Genomic DNA, 20,281 nt, shown 5'->3' on the forward strand with positions numbered 1-20,281 from the left:
GTTAAGGTTGACAAACCAAGAAACATTGAATGATTAATTTAAAAACCATTATTTTTCAGAATTTCAAATGTAACAAAGGAAGAAACTTACTTAGAATCTGCTTGGGATTCTATTGCTTCTAAGGCTGCCAATTCCTTGTCCAGCTTTTCACTGTAACTCTTAACCTAAGGGTTACAATTAATAATGAATTGATACTAAATTGATTAATAATAAATTGACTGTCCCACACCATGAGATCAGTGAGTTCAGCTTCACTGAATCTTCACTGTTTAATGCATCCCTTCACAAACAGAATTTCTCAAAAAAGTTTCAGATACAAACAGCACAGAAAAAAACAAAGATTACCTCTGTTAATGTCTCTTTTGCTTTGGTACATTTTTCCTGCAGATCAGCACATTTAGCTTGCAACTGTTACGAAAGAGAAAAACAAGAGTTGGATTCTATATTCACACTAATTACACCTATAATGGAGAACAGAGAATATTTGAGCTGTTCATAATGGGTGTCTGTCAAACAGCAGGCCAAGCATAACAAACACTGTCTTTTTCTGTCAGCTACTCCTGCATATGAGTGCAAGAATTCTGACTGAATATTTAATTACTAATAGCAAACGTTTACCACCTGATCCTTCAAGTGTATAAAGTCCCAGAATAAACAACAGCTTTTACAAAATAGAGGCCAACAGAGTGGTGACTTATTGGATAGAATCTCTTCTAAACTGCTCAAACTTTTCTAGTCTGGTTGTACTGGCCTAGTTTCACACCAGGCTAAGAATGAGTCCCATTTTACACTTCTCCAAATTAGTCAGGGCAATTCAAGACTTGCACAGAAGCACCATGGCACCAAACCACAGACTTCCACACTAAATAACCAAGCTGCTTTATAGTTTTCTTCTGTGTAACTATGAAAAATCTAATAAGGTAGTGAGCAAAATATTATAAACAAATATTAGATATTCCACTTGTGAATTAATTTACAGAAGCTAATTTTAGAAGAACATTCTTCTTTAAATTCCCTATGATTTAAGACAACATTGCAAATAGTAACAACAAAAATAGGACATGGTTTACAAAAATGGAGCAAAAGTAAGCAAACAAAAAATGCACATGTAGCTCAGTTCTACTTCCTTTAATGCTGCTTTAGTTTGCTGTTCACAACACAGAGTTGTGGCTTAATGCTCCAATCTTCCCTTTCCACAGCTAAATTTATAAAAATAAAGCTTTTTAATTGTTTTTCATAATTTTTCACCAATAAATTTTATTCTAACTAAAAAAATTTAAGTCTGTAGTCTATGTCTCATGAAAACTGACATAAATTGTTAGTTTTGAGAAATCTTGCCAAAACTTACTGCAGTATTGAAGCCAGAACTCCATAAATATTTTTTCAAGACAGGGTTCTTGACTGTCACTGATTTCAAAGCTGCTTTTGGCAAGTGGTAAATAAAATTGAGCCAGGAAATTTTTACTTTAGTAAAGTGATAAAAGGATTATATTTGGCTAACAGCTGTCAGTACATTTTTTCCCCATATAAAAACAGCACTGAGATTGTTACGTACTGAAAACAAACTGCACAGAATTAAGGGGCCCTCAACTGTTAAAAGGGCAAAGGCATGGTCCTCCCTAAAACTAAGGCTGTGCTAACTGCCCCCAAGAACACAATCTGTTCTCACAATCCAAGGGCAATGCAAGCAGAGAAATCAGTGTTCAGCATGACAAATTGCTGGTGCAGAAGATAGATTGCAGATATTTTCTGGATGGTAAAAACTTCGTGGTCAACCACTTTTATCAATGTTTTCTTCTTTACTACACACACAATACTTACCTCTTCAAGGAGTTTGGTTTTTTGCAGAATCTGCTTGTTGAGAGATGCCACCTTCCTTCTATGCTGCTGGGCAGCTCCAAGCCTTTCTGGTCGCTCCTCAGCAGAAAGCTCAGATTGCTGAAAACCCAATAGCAACAGCCTTTTGTTTTGCATTGTTTTCTCACAGCATTGTTTTCTACTTCTTCAGAAGCTCAGGTAATAGCTCAGGTAAAGTGGGACACACTTAGGATATTCCTTATCAAGAACTGTATCCCACTATCCAAAAGAATGACTTACTGATTTACCTCATATCAAAACAAGGAAGCAGCTGAACAACTGAATTGTATTCCAAAATTTACAAATAAAGTAAACTAAAAAAGTCAGGTGCCCTGGGACAGGTGGAAAATACTACAGTGCACAAGAAGACTGACAGGTTTTTTTTTGCATCAGCACTATGGTTAAACCTGGTAGAGTTCTTCATTGGAAAAAATACAAGCAGACTAAAAAACACCGTAAGCCATGGTATTCCCAGATGTTCCACACCCCAACAAGTAGCTCCAGAATTTTCAGAATTCTTGAACAATAGTGCTTTCTGAAATAGAGGCTTGGATGCATCTCTATCTGAATGATATGACATATTCAGTGTGGTAAACGGATTTAGCACTCTGGGGTTTATTTTGTGTGTGCACATGTACTGCTGACACCAGCCTTTGAGAACTACTCCATCCAGCATGCATTGCCAAGAGTGTCTCATAAATGCAAAACAGAGACAGCAATCTGGATCCAGTCTCCTCTCTGAATTGTGAAAGCAAAGCTGACAGAAGCATTCTTTATCAAAAATAACAGAATAGAAATTGTATATTTGCTGTAGACAAAAGAATTATTAAAAACCAGTGAGATCTTGATCTGTAAGGGATTATTTGCCTAAAAATTATTTGTACCTTTTGGAAGTCTTTGATACTTACATCCATCTGTTTTTGTAATTTGCTTCATGCACTCAGACTTCTTTCACTTAATCCATTTTCCAATATTTCACTAGAAAACCAGTTAATTTTCAAGTACCTCAAGTGCTAATTTATAGTCTGTCAAAGACTTCAATACTAAGTGCTTTTTGAATAATTACCAAATGTTGACAACTGCTACAATGCATAATCAGCTAAAATGCTATAAGAAGTGTGATATACTCCTCACTCATATTTGCTGCTGGTTCCACTCCAGGCAGATGGGTAAGCAGCTTAATTTTAAATGGAAATAAGAGGCAAAGCTTGTCTTCTTCCTCTACATTTTCTATGTAATTCATATTGAAGAGCAGTTTAATGATCTGTTATGTTTTTACATCCAAAACAAGAAAAGACTAATTCTGATGGCTTAACCCAACAATTCAGAGGCTTTCTTTGCTTTTGTTGTCAGGGAAGGAAGAAATGCCTCTAAGCAACACCTGTGACCCTGAACTACTCAACAAATACACACTCAGTCTTATTTATTCCTCTCATTATTTAGTCAAATTACATTCCTTCATCGTGTTATGCATTCCAAAACCTCATCCTTCTCACCACATTTATCCTCTCATATGCATGATACAAATGGAGAACAATGGAAATGCAAGAGAAAGAAACATGAGCTAAACCAGTCTGAGACTAATGTTTGCAGAAATAGTAAAATCCATGTAGTACAGCTTTGGAATAAAAAAATGGATCGTATTTCAAGAAGTGAACTTTACATCTTGCTTTTTGAAAACGGGAAAGAATAAGCACTAACGTCTCTAACTGTTTAAAGATGATAAATTTGCTACTCATTAATAATTTTCTGTCAGTATTTTCAGAAGGTGAGGAATGACACTACAATCCTTCCTCCAGTTTACTCAGCAGGTTAACATAGCAGCAGAATGGACGGGCAAATGCAGAAAATTCTAAGCATTGATCTTCTGCAAAAATGCCTCTTGTAAGAAAGGTCCTGGCCCTGCTGTGTTTCTCAGGCTATGTACAGTTACCAGGGTCTAAGATTATTAGAATTATATCCAAACATTGCTGATGCTTGGATAAACTCTTTGATAACATCCTTAATTCTTTTCCTGGTGCATGCATATGTGCACAGAAATTCTATTTTTTTAATCACATCCCATAGATTTGAAAAGTTATCTATTTTTGGTTTTATTTGAATCAGTTCTTACTTTTCAGAGTATTAATCATTGCTCTACTATAACAGTCAAGGTCCTGCTCCCTTCTCTCAGAACAGAAGAAATGTAACATTGAAATATGACCCTTGGACTTCTGTTCTTCCAATCTTTTATAATAAAGAAAGGCCAAGAATTTGCTGTTGAGCTACAGGGTTTATCTCCAAAATAGGAAAGCTCCATACCTCAAATGTGTCAACAAAAAGGAAGAAATATGAGAAGACTATTGGACAAGTAAGAGCAACCTATAACTCATATCTGGCAGTGATGTATTGGATACATTAATTGCTTGAAGAGCCAGATTTTCTTTTCACATTATTGCAAAAAACAATCACAGCTGAACACAGTAACTGGAGCAAACACACACATTTAATTGCTTTGACTTCTCAAAGCAACAAAGGTTTGGGTTTGATGAGATGAGATTCAAAACTTGAGATCCAGGGCATGACTGAGAACTGGAGTCCAGTGCAAACATCTGGAAACCTGAGTGAAGGAGGCCTAGACTTTTCTATGAGCAGGCCCACGGAACCGTATTTCTGTGCTTAACACTGAACATTTTAAAGCATATCAAGAATTTAGGCCTCTATTTGGAATAGATACAACTCAGGCCCCTCTTCCTCCATGAAAGCATTCAGGCATTTGCTTAAACCCAAATTAGCCACAGATGCAGTTCAGGGATATGTACTGTCACACCAAAAGCCTGGGTATGTTTAAGTCTCTTTAAAGTACTTTCCTGAACTCTAGCTGTGCTGCTGCCCACACCACATATTAAAATGTGTTTCAAGAGAGTCATGGCAATGAAGTTGGCAGCTTAAAGCCTAAATTAAAAAGCTATCAAACTTAAAGCCATTCATGTAACATACTTACCTTCTCAGCATATTCAGACACAATTTGCTTGATCTCATCTGACTGGAGCCCAACAATTTGGCCAACTGTGCTGGCTGTCAGTTTGCCCTGCAATTGTATCAAGAAAATGCTTGGAGCTTTAGAACTGCCTGTACTTTTACATGACTATTTCCAGTAAGTTCTAATTTTAAACAGAAATTTGCACAATGAGTAAAAATCTCAAATAATGAAACATTCCACCCCCCAAACATAATTTTGCTGATAGAAATTTCTCACTTAAATCTTTTTAGCAAATTTTTATTCATATTTCAAAAACTTTTTATTCTTTGTACTGAATTTTGCATTTGCTTAATAAACCTATAAGCATACAGGCATGTGCAAGAATTCACCTTTAAACTTCATGCATGTATAAAACCAGCTTTCAAACAGACCTAAATTCTACAATGGATTTCAGCAGAAAGTATGTCAGTCAACTCTGAGACTAGACTAATTATTACCTTTTCTTTCATGACTCCAGCATGAACAGAAACAATGTTTAACAACTGAAATTATTTCCAGTCCTTTCACCCAGAAATCGAAGAACAGACTACAGGTTCCACTATATCATTAAATACAATTAAGAAAAGAAGATACATATGCAGTATTTTCTGTGTCTTAGACTAATGTTGCTGTACTTCTAAGTGCTTTGAAAAGAACCTTGAAAGGCACAGTTTTCCAGCACTCTCCTCAGTAATCCTCTGAATAATTTCACAAGATAAATAAAGTAAGATAGTGCATCTTGGGTAGCTGCAGAGTGATGTCTTTCCTCTGAAATTCTTGTGGAAACCATTTGAAAGAGGCATTTATTTATTCTGTCATTATCAATTCAAGGCAAATGATGAACTAATTAGCCCTGTAAAATTTACTGTCTTCCTAATTCAACCATTGCACTATCCTTATGAAAATTTAAGCAGTCATTCCACGACTTCAAACCCGAATCAGCAGTCTAATTTTAAGAATAACTGCCACAATCAACTATAATTTCAACAAAGCTGTATCAGTTTTAAATGCTACTGACCTCTTCTGTTGCCATTGCAGCCATTCCAGTCATCAGAGTTTTAATGCGAAGCTACAGCAAAACATGAAGAATTATACACAACAATTTAACTCCTATTATTTAGCCATTTTTCTCACAGGAACACATACATCTAATTATCATATAATACATCTAAGTATCATATAATGGGTATTTTAAAACATGTGATAGGGCACTAAATCTGTGAAGAGGCAGCTAAAGTTACAAAATTTAAAGTTACCAGTTTAAAGTAAACTTTCACTCAGACTATTCAGCTCCCACTGTCAACCAAAACTCAATCTTTTAAACAAATTCTTAGATTCAAGGAAAAAAAAAGGTTTTTGGGTGTTAAACATCAACAAGCATTAATTTTGTGCATCAATTTCAGGCTATGTATTCTCCTGTGGGAAACAACTCTCACTTCAACTAACCATGGAAATTTTCCTTCTCTTGGAGAATGACTGGGCAGTGAAAATTGCTGCTCTTTCACCCAGGTTAGTAATTTCCATGCCTACTGTGTCTGGGGCTCACCTCTTCAGCAGCCTGAAGGTCATCTTCATCACAAGGCTCAGCTTTTCCTGCTGCTGCAATCCCAGGAGGTAGCACTGCTTTTTTATCTTCAACCTTTTAAAGAAAAAATAAGACATTATTATACCTAGTTCCAATATTCTAAGTTGTTAAGAAAGACATCAAGGAGAAAACTGGAATGTAGCTTTTCTAAGAATACATTTCAGCTACTGGAACATCCTCACCCTCCAAACCATGCCAACTGAAATGTAAGCCTTCCTGGTTTCTCAAAAGTATTCCAACTGTGTCTCTGGCTTCCTATGGACTTATCTAGTCTGAAGATTCCTTATTCCACAGCCTTCTGAGAGCTGCCAACCTCAGGAGACATCCCAGAATATGATGCCTACTACACAGGACAAGACTGATTTTTTTTTTTTAATAAATTGTTTTTGCAACTAATTATTGGTATAACAAACATACAACATAAAAATTGCAAACATGCCTGGTTCAGTTAGAAGAATTTGTACCACTGAAATAAAGAGAGCTGGGGACAGCCAGACTCAATTTCTAGGTCAGCCTACCACACATATTTCACTGTCCACTTCTGCCTTACTGGAGGCTCAGCTGCCACAGTCGTGATGAACATCTAATACACAATATCCCAAAGGCAACAGAACTTTTGAAGAAACAAAATGAACTCTATAAACATGAATAGTGGTTACTGTGAGGGGAAAACAGGCATGCCTAGATTGGGAAATATCTCAATTTATAAAAACTTAAATGTGACATCTGTATGTAGAATATTGAGATAATGAAGAAGAGCAACTTTAATCTACTCAATGGATTGCTGGAGCCATGATGTGCTTAATGCACTATCTTCATTATCTCTGTCTGTAATAAAAACTTGTAGTCAAATTAATATCTGCACTGAAATCATAAAACTGCAGGCACCCTGCATTTTATGGACATTTTAAGATCCCATAATCATCAAAAGAACAGCAAGGATGCTAATTTTCAAGAAGGACAATGATTTATTTATAATTTTATTTGTTTATAGGTTTCTCTATCGCATTAAACAAAGTGCTTTGTAATAAATGTCTACAATATTTCTTACCAAGTGTAATGTGTTTTTTAAAAAGAAAGACCCTTTAATGATCACATTATGGAACACTCAGTTAAAAGATACTAAACAGACAAAATATGTCACTACCTAGCAGTAAAAGTCAAACCAAAACAAACACAACACCCAAACCCTCTTTCTTCTAAACAAAAAATAAGTTTGCAGAATGTGATCTGTGAGCAGAGATGAAGGAAATCCCTTAAAAAGGGTAATCAAGTCCACCTTTCATGGCATGCAGATTTTTAGTTCCAGTTATAGCTGTTTATTGTGCTATATTCTTTTAAGATTTAACAGTAACCAACACTTCAATAATGCAGTCCTTCCCACAATTTGAATATTTTAAATTAGTGTATTTTTTACCTGTTCTGTTTTTCCTGCTTGTCTGCTAAATCCATATCTCCTAAAAGAACAATAGTAATATGAAGGAAAAATACTGTTGTTTATGACTTCCACAAATACATTAAGTTTTTATCATTTTTCAACATAAGATATGCACCAAGGGCCAGGATCAAATTAGTTTTGAAATGTTTCAAGTAAACTCAATTAGCTGGTACTGGAGCATATTTACAGAATGGTTTCAGATCCCTCATCCGAATATTCCATATTCCTTCCATCAAGATTTGCAAATCTTGACTTTCCATAAAATACTGTAATGGAAAGTTCATGAGAGGAAAAGGCAATGCCATCTTCCCATTTGAAAGTTAATCCTGAGCTATTACACTACAGTCCATGTTACTGTTAAAAGGAAAGTACTCAAAACAGTGAGACAAAAAAATTGAAAAAAATCTATGGCTTTGGGAGAAAAGAAGCCCCAGAAGATATAAAATGGAATTCAGATGTAATCTGCACTTGTTAAGTATTAAGAGCTCAGACAGCAGACAAGATGTCCTTGCCACTAAACAGTGAAAAGAAAACTGGAAATAGAAACTAGAAATAGAAGCTCTGTAACTTCATTTTTATGTGTTTGGAGAGCTCTCAGTAAACCAGAGGGACTTTCAGAGATAATGGAAAAGTGAATGCCTTGGTAACTTTGTCTCCAAATTAAAGTTTGCAGGAAAGTGAGAAGACAAAACATTCAACCATGACTCAGCCTCCTCATGCAGCAACCACATGAGAATGAGAAAAAGAAGCAACAGCAACTGCAGGTCCTTTTTCACCAAGTTTTCAGTGGATTGTTTGCAAAAACCTAATATTGATTGATATACACTACCTGGATGGATGATGTATTCAAGCCATTTTTATAATAAACAGGTATGTTTAAAAAACACAACTTAGAAGGAGGAGCATAAGACCATTGTACAAAACACAGCTCATAAATACGAGGACTGTCTAGCCCCCAGAGAACTTACAGGGTAAGGAAACAAAATCTGAAACCAAACAGGAGTAAATCTGAAATTGCTCAATTCTGACATAGTAAGAAAAACTCTACCACAAACCAAATTTTATCTGTGCTGCTCGTAGTACACAATATAAAACCCAGAGAGAGCTAAATGAAGCTTTTCACCTGCCATATTCCAGAAGTGTAGAATGAACCTTTGATTCCTCATCCAGCAGTTCCTCAGCTCCTGTCTGACGTTTGTATTTTCTCTGGGGTTTGTAGACCTCCTGCAAGACAGTGAATGAGTTCAGAGTTTGTGAAAGGGTTTTCTAAAATAAACAAGGAATTGTCATCTAAAGTGTTTGTTTTCCAACTCAATATACTTACCCAAACATCTTTCACTTTCTCTTTTTGGAATTACATTATGCAACCTTACTGAATTAATTTCTAAGCAATTTGCTATAGAATTTGTCTACGTTTAAAAAAAATTATAAATTGCTCTTTAACATGAAACAATGCCTCAACCATCTCCCCTGTCATGTTTGAAAGAAGAGTAAAAAGTAACACACTCAACATCTGTTAAAATGATCTGGCTAATGCCACTGTCTAGAAATGTTACCTTCTTTGTGAGTTAATTCTACTTTTAAACTCTGATTAGATAATTAAATGCAATTATTATTTAGTCAATAATCAGAAATTACAATGGAATTAAAGCAGATTTTATTACAAATTAAGGGAAAAAAATGTGTCAAGAAGTTTGGTAGTAAAATTATTTTAATCTCCTGCTATCCAAGTGTAATCAGTAGCTCAACAACAGCCCATCAAATAAAACAAAAATTCGCGATTACTATTTTGTACTGATAGAGCTGCTTCCAATTTAAAAACAAAAGGGAGAACATTTCTTTTTTTAATCTGGCTTTCCACACCACACAAACTATTATTTTCAACAAACAATTCCTGCACCATAACACTGCTGAAATGGCTTTCCGTCTTTTTCAAAGATGTAACCCCAAAGTGGAGATTTCAAACAAGTATAAATTGACAATATTCCTTGGCAAGCTTCTCCTGAATTTGTCAGTTGCCCTTTACAATTTTTTCTTCATTTATAATGCATCTTTGCTTGTAGCTATTCGATCTTGCTACACTTTTGACTGTCACATGAAAAAGCTTTTTATGACCAAGGATATCCCACTAAATGTACACATCTAAAAAAGGCAATATAAGTCATAAAAATAATTACAGCTTTATGATGACATTCTCTTTTATACCTGTGCCACATGAAGTGTAGGCATCACACCACAAACATTAGTCTTGGCAGCAGGTAATTGAGTGGTTGAAGAAAACCACTGCAAGATAATCCCAATTCACCAGCCAGTCACCTTTCAGCAGCAGTGGTCCTTATTCCAATGACCATCACTGATATTTAACATTCCCTTTTCCAACCTTAATATCATGACCTTGAATCTTAGTGTAGAATCTTTCTCCCTTGAGGAAAAAGGGTAGGTCCTTAGATCAGTTACAATAATGAATTCACACAACTGACTAATCTTTCACACTTGCTGATCCTCCTTTAGGAGAGTGGATTTCTCTTCCAATTCCAGTGCAAAATTATTCAAAGGTGACCTGCAAAAGAACCTTCATCTAATGGCCACCTTCTCCTCCTTCCAGTTCCTATGGATAGATAGGAAAGCTTGTGCACATTCTGCCTTGAAAAATTCATCCTGTGTGTTCTAGACTGCACTCATGCCTAAATGCCTCAGGAGATCTCATGAACTAATCTTTCATTAAGAAGATCAGGTACCAGGTGTAGAAGACATGATCCTGAGAGAGCTCATCTATTTAATGAAAAGGTGTTTGACTAATGACACTCCAAGTAATGATGAACAAATGTCAAAACTTTATGTATCACGAAGTTGCACCTGCAAACTGAAGATACGTGAGACAGAGTAGAAGACAGAACACAAATTAATAGAATATAAACACTAAGTCCTGCAAACCTTCTGGTTCTCAGTAACCAAAGGCAACCCTTCATCACTGTTAATTAAATATCCTCTTTATTTTTATAAATTACACTGAAAACTTTAAATACTGGTGTCCCATAACAGTATTGTGATTATTTTGTTTCTGCCTCTTCAGTGACAAGGTCAAGATCAGCCACTTGGATACAGACTCTTTAGGGCTACTTAAAGAAAATGCAGAAAAAAAACCTACTTAATACTTAAAGAAAACCACTGTGAGTCAGAAATGGTGAATTGATGGTCCCAAGCAGAGGGAAATTAGAAAGCAAGGACAGAAACTCCAGTTGCCAGCAAGACAGCTGAATTCAGGAATGAGAGTGAGAGAGCCTAGGTATTTTACCTCTCTGTAGCATTCATGAACAAGCTTTCAAAAAATCAATACAGTTTATCCAAGAGTTAGAAGACTCGCATGTGAACAGGGAGAACACAGGTGAGACCACCTTTCCCAACCAACATCTGCTACTTGAAGAAAATATTTCTGAAGTAGTGTGTGTACTTTTGCTGCTAATTACAAGAAGTGAAAAAAATCAAGTTCTGAAATGCAGATAATTGAGATCATCATTATATTAACTAATTTCAAGACAAATAGCAACACTGCTGATAGCTTCAAACACACATTTAAGTCTGCTAAAGGTTTAATAGTCTGCAAGTTACCCTGTGACTTTTGTTTGATAGTGTGGGATTCTACACAGCCCATGCAGGCAGTGGATATGGTTTATCTCCTCATACACTGCACACCTAGCAATCTGATATATTGGCATTTGAGACCTGTCTCAAGAATGAAAATCAACATGTAACTTAACTGGGATCTTCTCATGGAAAACCCAATTAACCCAGAATTAACCACCTCCATTTCATTACTAAAACCACTCACTGGCCATAAAAAAAAGAAAACTAATATACTTACAAAGATATCAGTAACTGTTTTGAGTGCCTTCTCTTTTCTTTGCATGAATTCATCATCCTGAAAGACATTAGTGGAGATAATTAAAAATACCAGGAATGAAGACTAAATGTCAAACATTCTAATGATCCTGTGAAACAAAGCTGTCAAACAGTTTCTGAGCTGCCCAATGATTTGGTGAAATGTTACTGATTCGTTGTAACAAGAAAAGTACTTGCTTCTGCCTTCAGATGGGAGAGAGATCATCAAAACTGTGTCCAGATCAGCAGCCTGGCTTCTCTCTGCTCAGGCAGTACCTGACACAAAAGCAGTCCCAGCCCACTACTGGAATGAAGCTGAGATAGACTTGATGTGGAAACGAGAGGTTTCCTCTACTCTTTAGTTTCTAAGCATTAAAGATAATAATTTTTAAAAAATCAAAATCAAAACCACCCCAAGTTAATAAAACCTATGTATCCCAGTACTAGGGACATCTGCCTTTAATCCTGTTACTAAGGGACAAAACTTGGGTTCTAGAAGTTAAAAACAGAATTGTCTTGTGGTAAGTATGAACAGAACTGATAGCTTTGCACTACAGACACATATCTAAGCTCATCTAATCTCTCCTCCTCTACCAAAGAAACTTCATCTCATTGCTGAGTAACAGTTCAATTACAGAATTAAATTTTTTACAAATCTAGCTTTCAAGAACAAATTTTGGAGTTTGGATACAAGACGACAAGAGGTCCCTTTCAGCACTCTGAAAGATACACCAAATTATAGAGTATTAAGAGCGTATTATTTCTCAATTAGCTACATTAGCCTCTCCACAGCACGCTTGGTGTTTCTGAACAGCTAAAATAACATAAAAACATCAAATACTGCAGAAAAATTAAGGTAATCATTAGGCAAAAGTTAGCCAGAATCTACAAAATTTCTGTCACAATAATGCCTCAATTTTTCCCCAGATAAATTTTTAGGGGATTCCTCTAGGACTCATTCATAAAACAATTGCAAGAGCAACTCTGGTGAAGTGTGCAGATTTCAGAGCTGTGAGGCTGGTACTGCAACTGAACATCTGACATACTATAACAGAAAGAAGATGTGCCTTGATCTTACCTCTGGCAGTCTGTGAGTTTTTTGAAACTGTGATATAGAGTAAGAACGGACATAATCTCCCATTTCTTCCCTTGTTTCTATTGCACGTTTCACCAGCCACTGAAAAAAAAAATTGTATTAGCTGAAAACAAAAGAATAATAGCAGAAAGCACCAAAGTATTGCCTAATTTTGTAATAGATGATAAAACCTAAAAATATATTTTTAAGCACAGAAACAAGAGTATGTGATTTATTTATAAATATGGCAACTCTTTAGCCTAATCCTAACAAAATGTATCAGTATTTGCTACTTTATAAACATTTATTTTTCTTCTGTGCATATGCTTCTTCTATGAAATTCTCCTCCTATAGATCACTCACTGGTTTAAAAGACTACAGCTCCACCAGGAACAGACATATCTTCAAGCTTCTGAAGTGTTCATAACAACCCACGCCTGTGTAAGAAAAAAGGCTTCTTCTGACATTTATAAGACCACACAAAAAGCCACAAAATACTGAAGCACATTTTAAACAATGTTGGAGAAGATAAATCTTGCAGGCTGTTGACAGCCTGTGCAGGAGGTCACAGAGGAGATGAGATCAATTGTGGGATCCAAGTTTGAACCAACAACTGTTTCCTGTGCTATAACCATGAGCCCCTGGAAAGTGAGTGGAACATGATGACAAGAAGAGATGAAAATGAAGACTATTAATTATCAAGCACATCTCAACGCAAGACTATGTACATACTTTTGCCTGTGATCATATGCAGAACTTATTAGGAAGAACAGCAATATTTCTGCCCAATTGAATATTTGTTAGATTTTTTTAAATTTCTTTTAAAGTTCTGCTACAGTCTATGGCAGTGAGCCAACTCAGCCTAATTTCTTCCTGTAGGGAAGGATCCATCTAAATTCTTGCACAATATAAGAGCTAATGGGACACAATGCCAGACTTAAGAGCAAGCATTTGTAGTATTTGAAAACTGATTTGAGATTTACAGATAGCAAGTGGAATCTTAATTTTCAACAGGGCATTGAATAAAGTGTCATTATCAAACACATAATTCCTACATGGTGTAGTCAGCATTTTATCTTTTTCATGGTCTTTTTCAGAACACTGTATTCTGGTGACACCAACAAGTTTTCTTGAAAGTCTTGGCTGGGATGAAATGAGGAACCTGCATATGTGGAGCAGGCAGAACTTCACAGGAACCTGACAGAAAGCCACAAGTTTTAAACCAAGATCCTCTCCATACCAAAAACTAAGCCCATCAAAAAAAGACTTGTATGGGTCATCTCTACCACCTACTGGCCAGCTACAAATACTGCTCTTGGAGAAACCCAGAAGTAGATTTTCTCCCTGTTTGGAATTAATATTTCTCCTTTCCAAAAGTACTATCCCAAACCAGGATTTGCAATACAGCACATGAGAGAAAAGAACACCTTGTGCTATTGTTTTTGCAGGAGGAGGAACATATTTCCTATGAAAGAAGCCTAGTGTAAATGTAACTATTCCTTGCCATCCAGTGACCAGGGCAAGAAACTCACCTGGGTTGATTTTTTTTTTTTTTTTCCTGTGTAGGAAATAAGGATTCAGAAGAAAAAACTCATATTAGCAAGATACAAACTTTCCACTTTAAGCAACATCATCACAGCCTGAAAGCTGTGTAAGAGTAGCACACACCACAGAATGTTTTGTGGGGAGTGCAGTTAAGTGTGGTTTTCCTTAGGAGCCTCCAACTAGAAGATAACAGGAAAGAGCACCAGGAAGTTTTCTGCACTTCTTACAGACTGAAATTTAGATTCTTCTTACTTGCTAAATTCCTTCATAGGCATGTGGTAAGGAGATGTTTAATGGAAAAGAAACTTGCTTAACAATCTTAATTTTCCCAATCTCTCAAAGATACCTTTCTGTGTATAGATGAAAGGAAAATTTAAAAATGATAACAACATGCCAAGGATTCTCAAAATACCACATGTAACTGGAATACATCAAGTGTTAGCTTAAATCTTAATAAACTTGAGAATGAAGCACTTGGTGAGTTAGTGGTGCTCAACAAATCACAGTAAGAGGATCACTTGACAGAGCACAGTTTTTAAGTTATTGGAAAGAAGGATGAATTATGCTTAAACAAATGACCCAGTGGCTTTTGCCTTACTCATATCCTTCTGATTCAAGGTCTACTGCATAACTTGCTCCACAAGCTTAAGCAGACTGTAAGGCATTTGTTCTATTTCCTAGTCTGTCAAAGCAGACTATCAGATTCCTCAACAATATTAAATTTAGGATTCTTTAAAGCAGGCATCCCACAATAGGCACAATCTGACTCCATTGCAAAGAATTCAGAGAGTTTGTTTTGTTTACTTTCTAAATGTGGATCCAACACAATACTTAAAAATTCTATCATCCATAATGTCACTTCATTCTTTAAAAACATTGTTCTATTTTTTATGCAAGTTTTATAGCCTTTTTCAGCAAAGTATCAATACACCATGAAATTATTACCTGTACAACAGGAAATATATGAATGAAATCCAGTCCCTGGATCTGATGTGGTTCCAAACGATGTGGACACTTCATTTTTGGTAATACTGATACAATTTTTTCAGTTAAGGCACTATTATAAAAACAACAAAAAGACAGATGTATATATGCTACAATTTTCTTTTGTAAATTACAGATTATTTTTGCAAACATAGTAGCTCAAAGATTCCATCTAGTAACTTCCACTATATATCATGAAAAGCAATCACACTCATTTACAAAACAGCTTTTGCAGGCACTATTTATATCATTGGTCTGCAAAAAGGTGATTAAGCCCCACTTACAGGCTCCTACCTTGGAAATTCATTTAACTACTACAGAAAGCTTCAAGATCTGCATGTCTGGACAGATAAAATATCCATATAAAATACACCTACAAAGATCTTTGCATGTTATAGGGTACACCCAACATGAGGAGACAGTAGCTTTAAGAACAGTTATATTAAGTAAGAGATGTGCACTCCAAGGAAGTCCAGAAGCAAATGTAAGGGCTTAAAACTTTATTTAGCAGAACTCTCAAAATAAATATTGATGCTACTTCTTGAATTTAAATACATACTGCACTTAAAAGCAAAATACACGGTGCACTTCACATACTTTTCAAGTGACTAAAACTGAATTTGCTGGCAGAAAACTCATTTTAGAGCTCAGTAAGAGCTAGTTAAGTGAAAGGATTACCCTGCCACAAGGGATCCATGTGCAAGAAATTCATCCTGTTTCCACTGAATACCTAATTTTAAGGCAAGAATTTCTTTTGCTGTCAATGTTGGCAAGTACAATTTTAAAGCAGGTGTAACTACTGAGAAAGAAAACTTTACTTGGAAAACCAAAGCTATTTCCCCATGAAGGAAAAAATATGAAATGGCCCAGTACGGACCTCACTGATATTTAGTACTGTCCAAATGGACAACTAAGATCCTGGTTGAACAAAAGGGGATCAAAAGATATGAGACAGTGACCAAAATCTGGGAATAGAGCCTGAAACGTTTTACTTCCTAAAGGGAAGTGAAGCACAATCAAAGCAAATGCAATTAAAACAAAAACTATTTATCCAATAGATGCAAGATCCTCTCCTAATGTATGCTTCCATGTTCACTTCAGCCCAGCAATTAAATAACAGGACACCATCTCAATGGTGTAACACCATCACTTTGGAATAATACTGAGAAAACACAGTTTAACTTTTCTTTAGCTTGAAATCACCACAGAAGCCCTGAGCCTCAACCAACACAAACATTACACAGACATCAAAACAGCCTTGCTCCTATGAGTCTGAACATTTTGGATATTTTTTTTTGCATTCAGTCAGCTGGAAAAATAACAGAGCATTCTGAGAAAAACTTAACCATTTCCTACCCTGTTGTTCTTAAGGATAACAGTGATAAAAAACTACTACTACCATTTTCATTCCTAGTCTCCACTTAATTCTTTGCACTCAGCAATTCTTTATGTAGTTAGCTATCTATGGTGATTTGAGTGTCTCCAAATGCAATTGCAATACCCACAAATATTTACTTTGAAAAGCCTTGCCAATGCTCTATAACTTTCAAGAAACACAGAAAGATGTTCTTTTTAACTACACTGAGTAAATAAGTCTCTTCATGTAACTTATCAGGCTAAACTTATTTCCTGCAAATTCTAATTATGGCTCTTTTATCACAGATACACATACAGAAATAATGGAGTTTAGAATGTGTTCCCATTCCCAGCATAAACAATGTCTATAACCTCCCTGGTACAGGAATTAGCTGGCTTATGAGCAAATTCCATGCATAAGAAATGAATCAAAACAAAATGTTCTCATTGGGTCACCCTGAGGAAGGAAATCCTCCTCCTCAGTATGGGGCAGGTAACTCTTTTGGCAACAGTGACATGCTTTAAATTCTGTTTGCTGATGCCTACACTTCTAAGCCAGAGCCATAAAAGGGAGTCAGAGGTTATTTACACAGCAGACTGCAGACACAGGGAACTCAGGGAAGGTCTTGTAATGTTGCACTCCAGCTTCCAGCAGCGTGGTCTCCCTCTGCCCTTTGCTTTGGCCTCTGCATCATCCCCTTGTGCCAGCACAAGCATCTGCACAGCTGCACAGAGAACTGGATCCAGGAATTCATTCATGTTAAAACTATTTTCTTTTTTTTTTTTTCTTTTGGGTTTTGATTTTTTGGGGTTTTTTTTGGTAGGTTTTAATTTGGATAAGTTCCCAATTCAGCTCAGTGTGGAGCCACATAAAGGCTTTCAGTGCTTAGTAGGGATATAAGAACATGGCAGCCCAAAGGGAATAACCCTGCCTTTTTTGAAATAAGCTTCTTTCTGGATTTAGAATTTGTGGAATTACAGTCTGAAAAACCCAGAAACATGTGTACTATTTTGTAAACAGGCAGTCCTCAAAAGCAGGAAATTTGAACTAAAACTCTTAGAAACACAGCAGGTAATTTCTTCTTTCCCCCCCCCCACCCCCTTATTTTCTAAGAAAAAGAAGAAAAATCCCCCACTTGCCATTTAATCAACTTACATTTTTTGACCAATAGTAGAGTTTTCCTGAAACAATAAATCCACATCGATATCAAAGCTGCAGGTAGTGATACACCACGTCATGCCTCCCACCACCTGGCAAAGGAGCAACAGCATGGTCAGGGCCATTTTAAACTGAAGAGCCCAAATACATCTTTGAGGCTTTATTTATTTTAGAAACTACATCTCAGTAATCTCACCATCCTCAGTGTCCTCTCTGCTACAAGACAGACTCAGATAACATAACCATACCAACTTCATACAATACTATACACAATATACGTGTACAAGAAGACAGAAACCAATCCAGCAGTTACTGACAATCTAAATTCCTCTCTTAGCTTTACATACTAGCTTTGAAACAGCTCTAAGATTGAAAAAAGAAAACCAAACAAACAAAAGGATAAAACACAACAGTATGTTAAATGTCATGACCTCTAAAAAGTGACCCTATCAAAGTTTGATCAAGGATCATAATTACTGCAGTCTTATATTTACCTTTTTATACACATCTTTGCTACTATTAGGTCTTGCTTGCTGACACGTGCAACACAATGTGCTAAACACAGTATCAACACAGCAATGGAAATCCCCAGCTCTGCAGAAATCTCTATTTCAGGCCCTATTCTGACATGGGCATATTTAAACTTTTGAGACATTTCATCAATTTTACATAAATATTTAAAGACAACCTTGCATAAACATGTGCAAGATAACCTAAATGTATGCAAAGGCAAAGAAGAGGAAAAGGGATTAAAATGTGGGCTAACGTACCATCATCACACAGCAAATCAGGAACCTTGGTTTCTAACAATGTTTCTGATATACTCCCCCTCTCACACTTCCCTCTATGATAACCTACATACCCCTTTTGCATTAGCAGTGCAAGGCTCATTACAGTGAGGTTGGGCACTGCCATGAAATGGTAACTTTGCAATTGTACTTAAGTAACTAAAAGTGATTTCTACACATAAATGCAACAAGGTTACATCCTAAAGCAGTCTCCTTGAAACTCCTCTGTCTGTGAGCACAGACTCCTGAGCAGTGACTGTTACCAATACCAAGGAGTTTGAATAAAATAAAATTGCATCGCAAAGTGAGGCTGTGCTATGATCAAAGAGAGAGCAGATAAAAGAAGAAGCCATTTCAAGGCTGCTGTAGTTCTGTGTTTTCAAAGCTTGGTTCAGGAATTTCTCACAGAGTCAGCATTAAAGCAATTCAGAAATCTCTCTTCAACCTGAACTTTGCTCACGGTTAGCATTACACACTTCCTGTCTAGGACAATGAAAGGTTAACAAATATGACATTCTAAAGATATGTAAAAACAGCCCCAAAATAATCTCACCAGGCTGTTCCATTCTTACACAGACACTTCCCCATTTCTCATCAATGCTGTTTTTAAAATCACCATGCTATCTCCAAGTATCCCAAGACTAGCTATTCTAACTGCTGTTGGGAGAGAGAGGAAAATTCCCTGGACACAACTCTAGTATAGGCCATGGCACCCAAAAAAGCAGACAGCAGTTAGTTTGCATCAAATTGTTTCATCTAAAACAGGCCTTGCTGCACAAAATGTCTTTCAAGACTGAGGAGGTCCTGTCTGTCTGAAATGAGGTCATTTGCAGAATTATTCAAACATGGAAGCTTCATAGGTTGCAACTGTCTTTTGTAAAGTCACCCAGAATTGTTCAGCAAACCATATAAGCCTCTTATACTTAAAAGAGGGGTTTGAAATACTGTAATGGCCTCACCTTGTCAAATGGTGATAACCCTTTGATTCTTGCTCGAAAATACCCTGCAGCCACCAACAGTTCCAAGATTTCAGTCAACTTGATGTTTTGTTCCTCATCTTCTCTTGTTTCAACCTGACAAACAAACAGCAAAACACTAATTCAGTTTTTCTGAATTAATTGTGAATTGTAATTTAAATTCATTTTGAAGAATGAGCGTTTTCCGAGCCTTGGCACAGACCACGTATCAGGCCTTCCATTATCAGCTTGGTTGTTCATTTGAAAGACATTAAAGAAACATTTCTACATGGACTTAACATCACATATATTCACCCAGTTAAATACTTTAATCTGCTTTTGCTGTTCAAACTCCTGGTCCACTGCTTGCCTCTAACTACTAAGATTGTCCTCCTGCCATAAGCCAGTTAATTTATTCTCCATTTCACAGATATCTTTCAATTTCAGGGTTCATAAACTCACACACCTCAATTTAACCTCTATCCCAGCCGAAACCAGGACACGCTTCTCTAATCCTTCTACAAAAACAGGAGGAGACGCTCACACGGAATCCCACTTTTTTGGGCAATGCAATTTCAAAGCACGGCAGTAACAAAAGTAAACCGCGACGGGCAGCCCGGACCGCCCCAGCAGCACAGCCAGCCCGTCCCAGGGCTTT

At 36.4% G+C, this 20,281-nt stretch overlaps 1 protein-coding gene across 2 annotated transcripts in view; it reads right to left on the reverse strand.

The window, feature by feature from the left end:
• The window catches only part of CCDC93 (CCC complex scaffolding subunit CCDC93), a 33,134-nt gene that overhangs the window by 12,276 nt on the left and 577 nt on the right, over positions 1-20,281 (reverse strand). Inside the window, exons 1-14 of one of the 2 annotated variants that reach the window (XM_085584876.1) lie at positions 20,090-20,109; positions 19,627-19,740; positions 17,877-17,971; positions 15,326-15,437; positions 12,839-12,937; positions 11,744-11,800; positions 9,005-9,105; positions 7,861-7,900; positions 6,405-6,497; positions 5,877-5,927; positions 4,841-4,927; positions 1,822-1,938; positions 346-408; positions 91-164 (exon numbers count right to left, since the gene is read on the reverse strand). In XM_085584876.1, the coding sequence (XP_085441002.1) occupies positions 91-164; positions 346-408; positions 1,822-1,938; positions 4,841-4,927; positions 5,877-5,927; positions 6,405-6,497; positions 7,861-7,900; positions 9,005-9,105; positions 11,744-11,800; positions 12,839-12,937; positions 15,326-15,437; positions 17,877-17,959 (977 nt within the window). In that variant the 5' untranslated portion in view covers positions 17,960-17,971; positions 19,627-19,740; positions 20,090-20,109. Of the gene's footprint in view, positions 1-90; positions 165-345; positions 409-1,821; positions 1,939-4,840; positions 4,928-5,876; positions 5,928-6,404; positions 6,498-7,860; positions 7,901-9,004; positions 9,106-11,743; positions 11,801-12,838; positions 12,938-15,325; positions 15,438-17,876; positions 17,972-19,626; positions 19,741-20,089; positions 20,110-20,281 lie in introns of those variants that run through there. The other variant, XM_021548718.3, reaches the window with a different exon arrangement.

The sequence above is a fragment of the Lonchura striata genome, chromosome 7, assembly GCF_050655825.1.
Source record: "Lonchura striata isolate lonStrDom1 chromosome 7, ASM5065582v1, whole genome shotgun sequence".
In the NCBI taxonomy this organism is placed as follows: domain Eukaryota; kingdom Metazoa; phylum Chordata; class Aves; order Passeriformes; family Estrildidae; genus Lonchura; species Lonchura striata.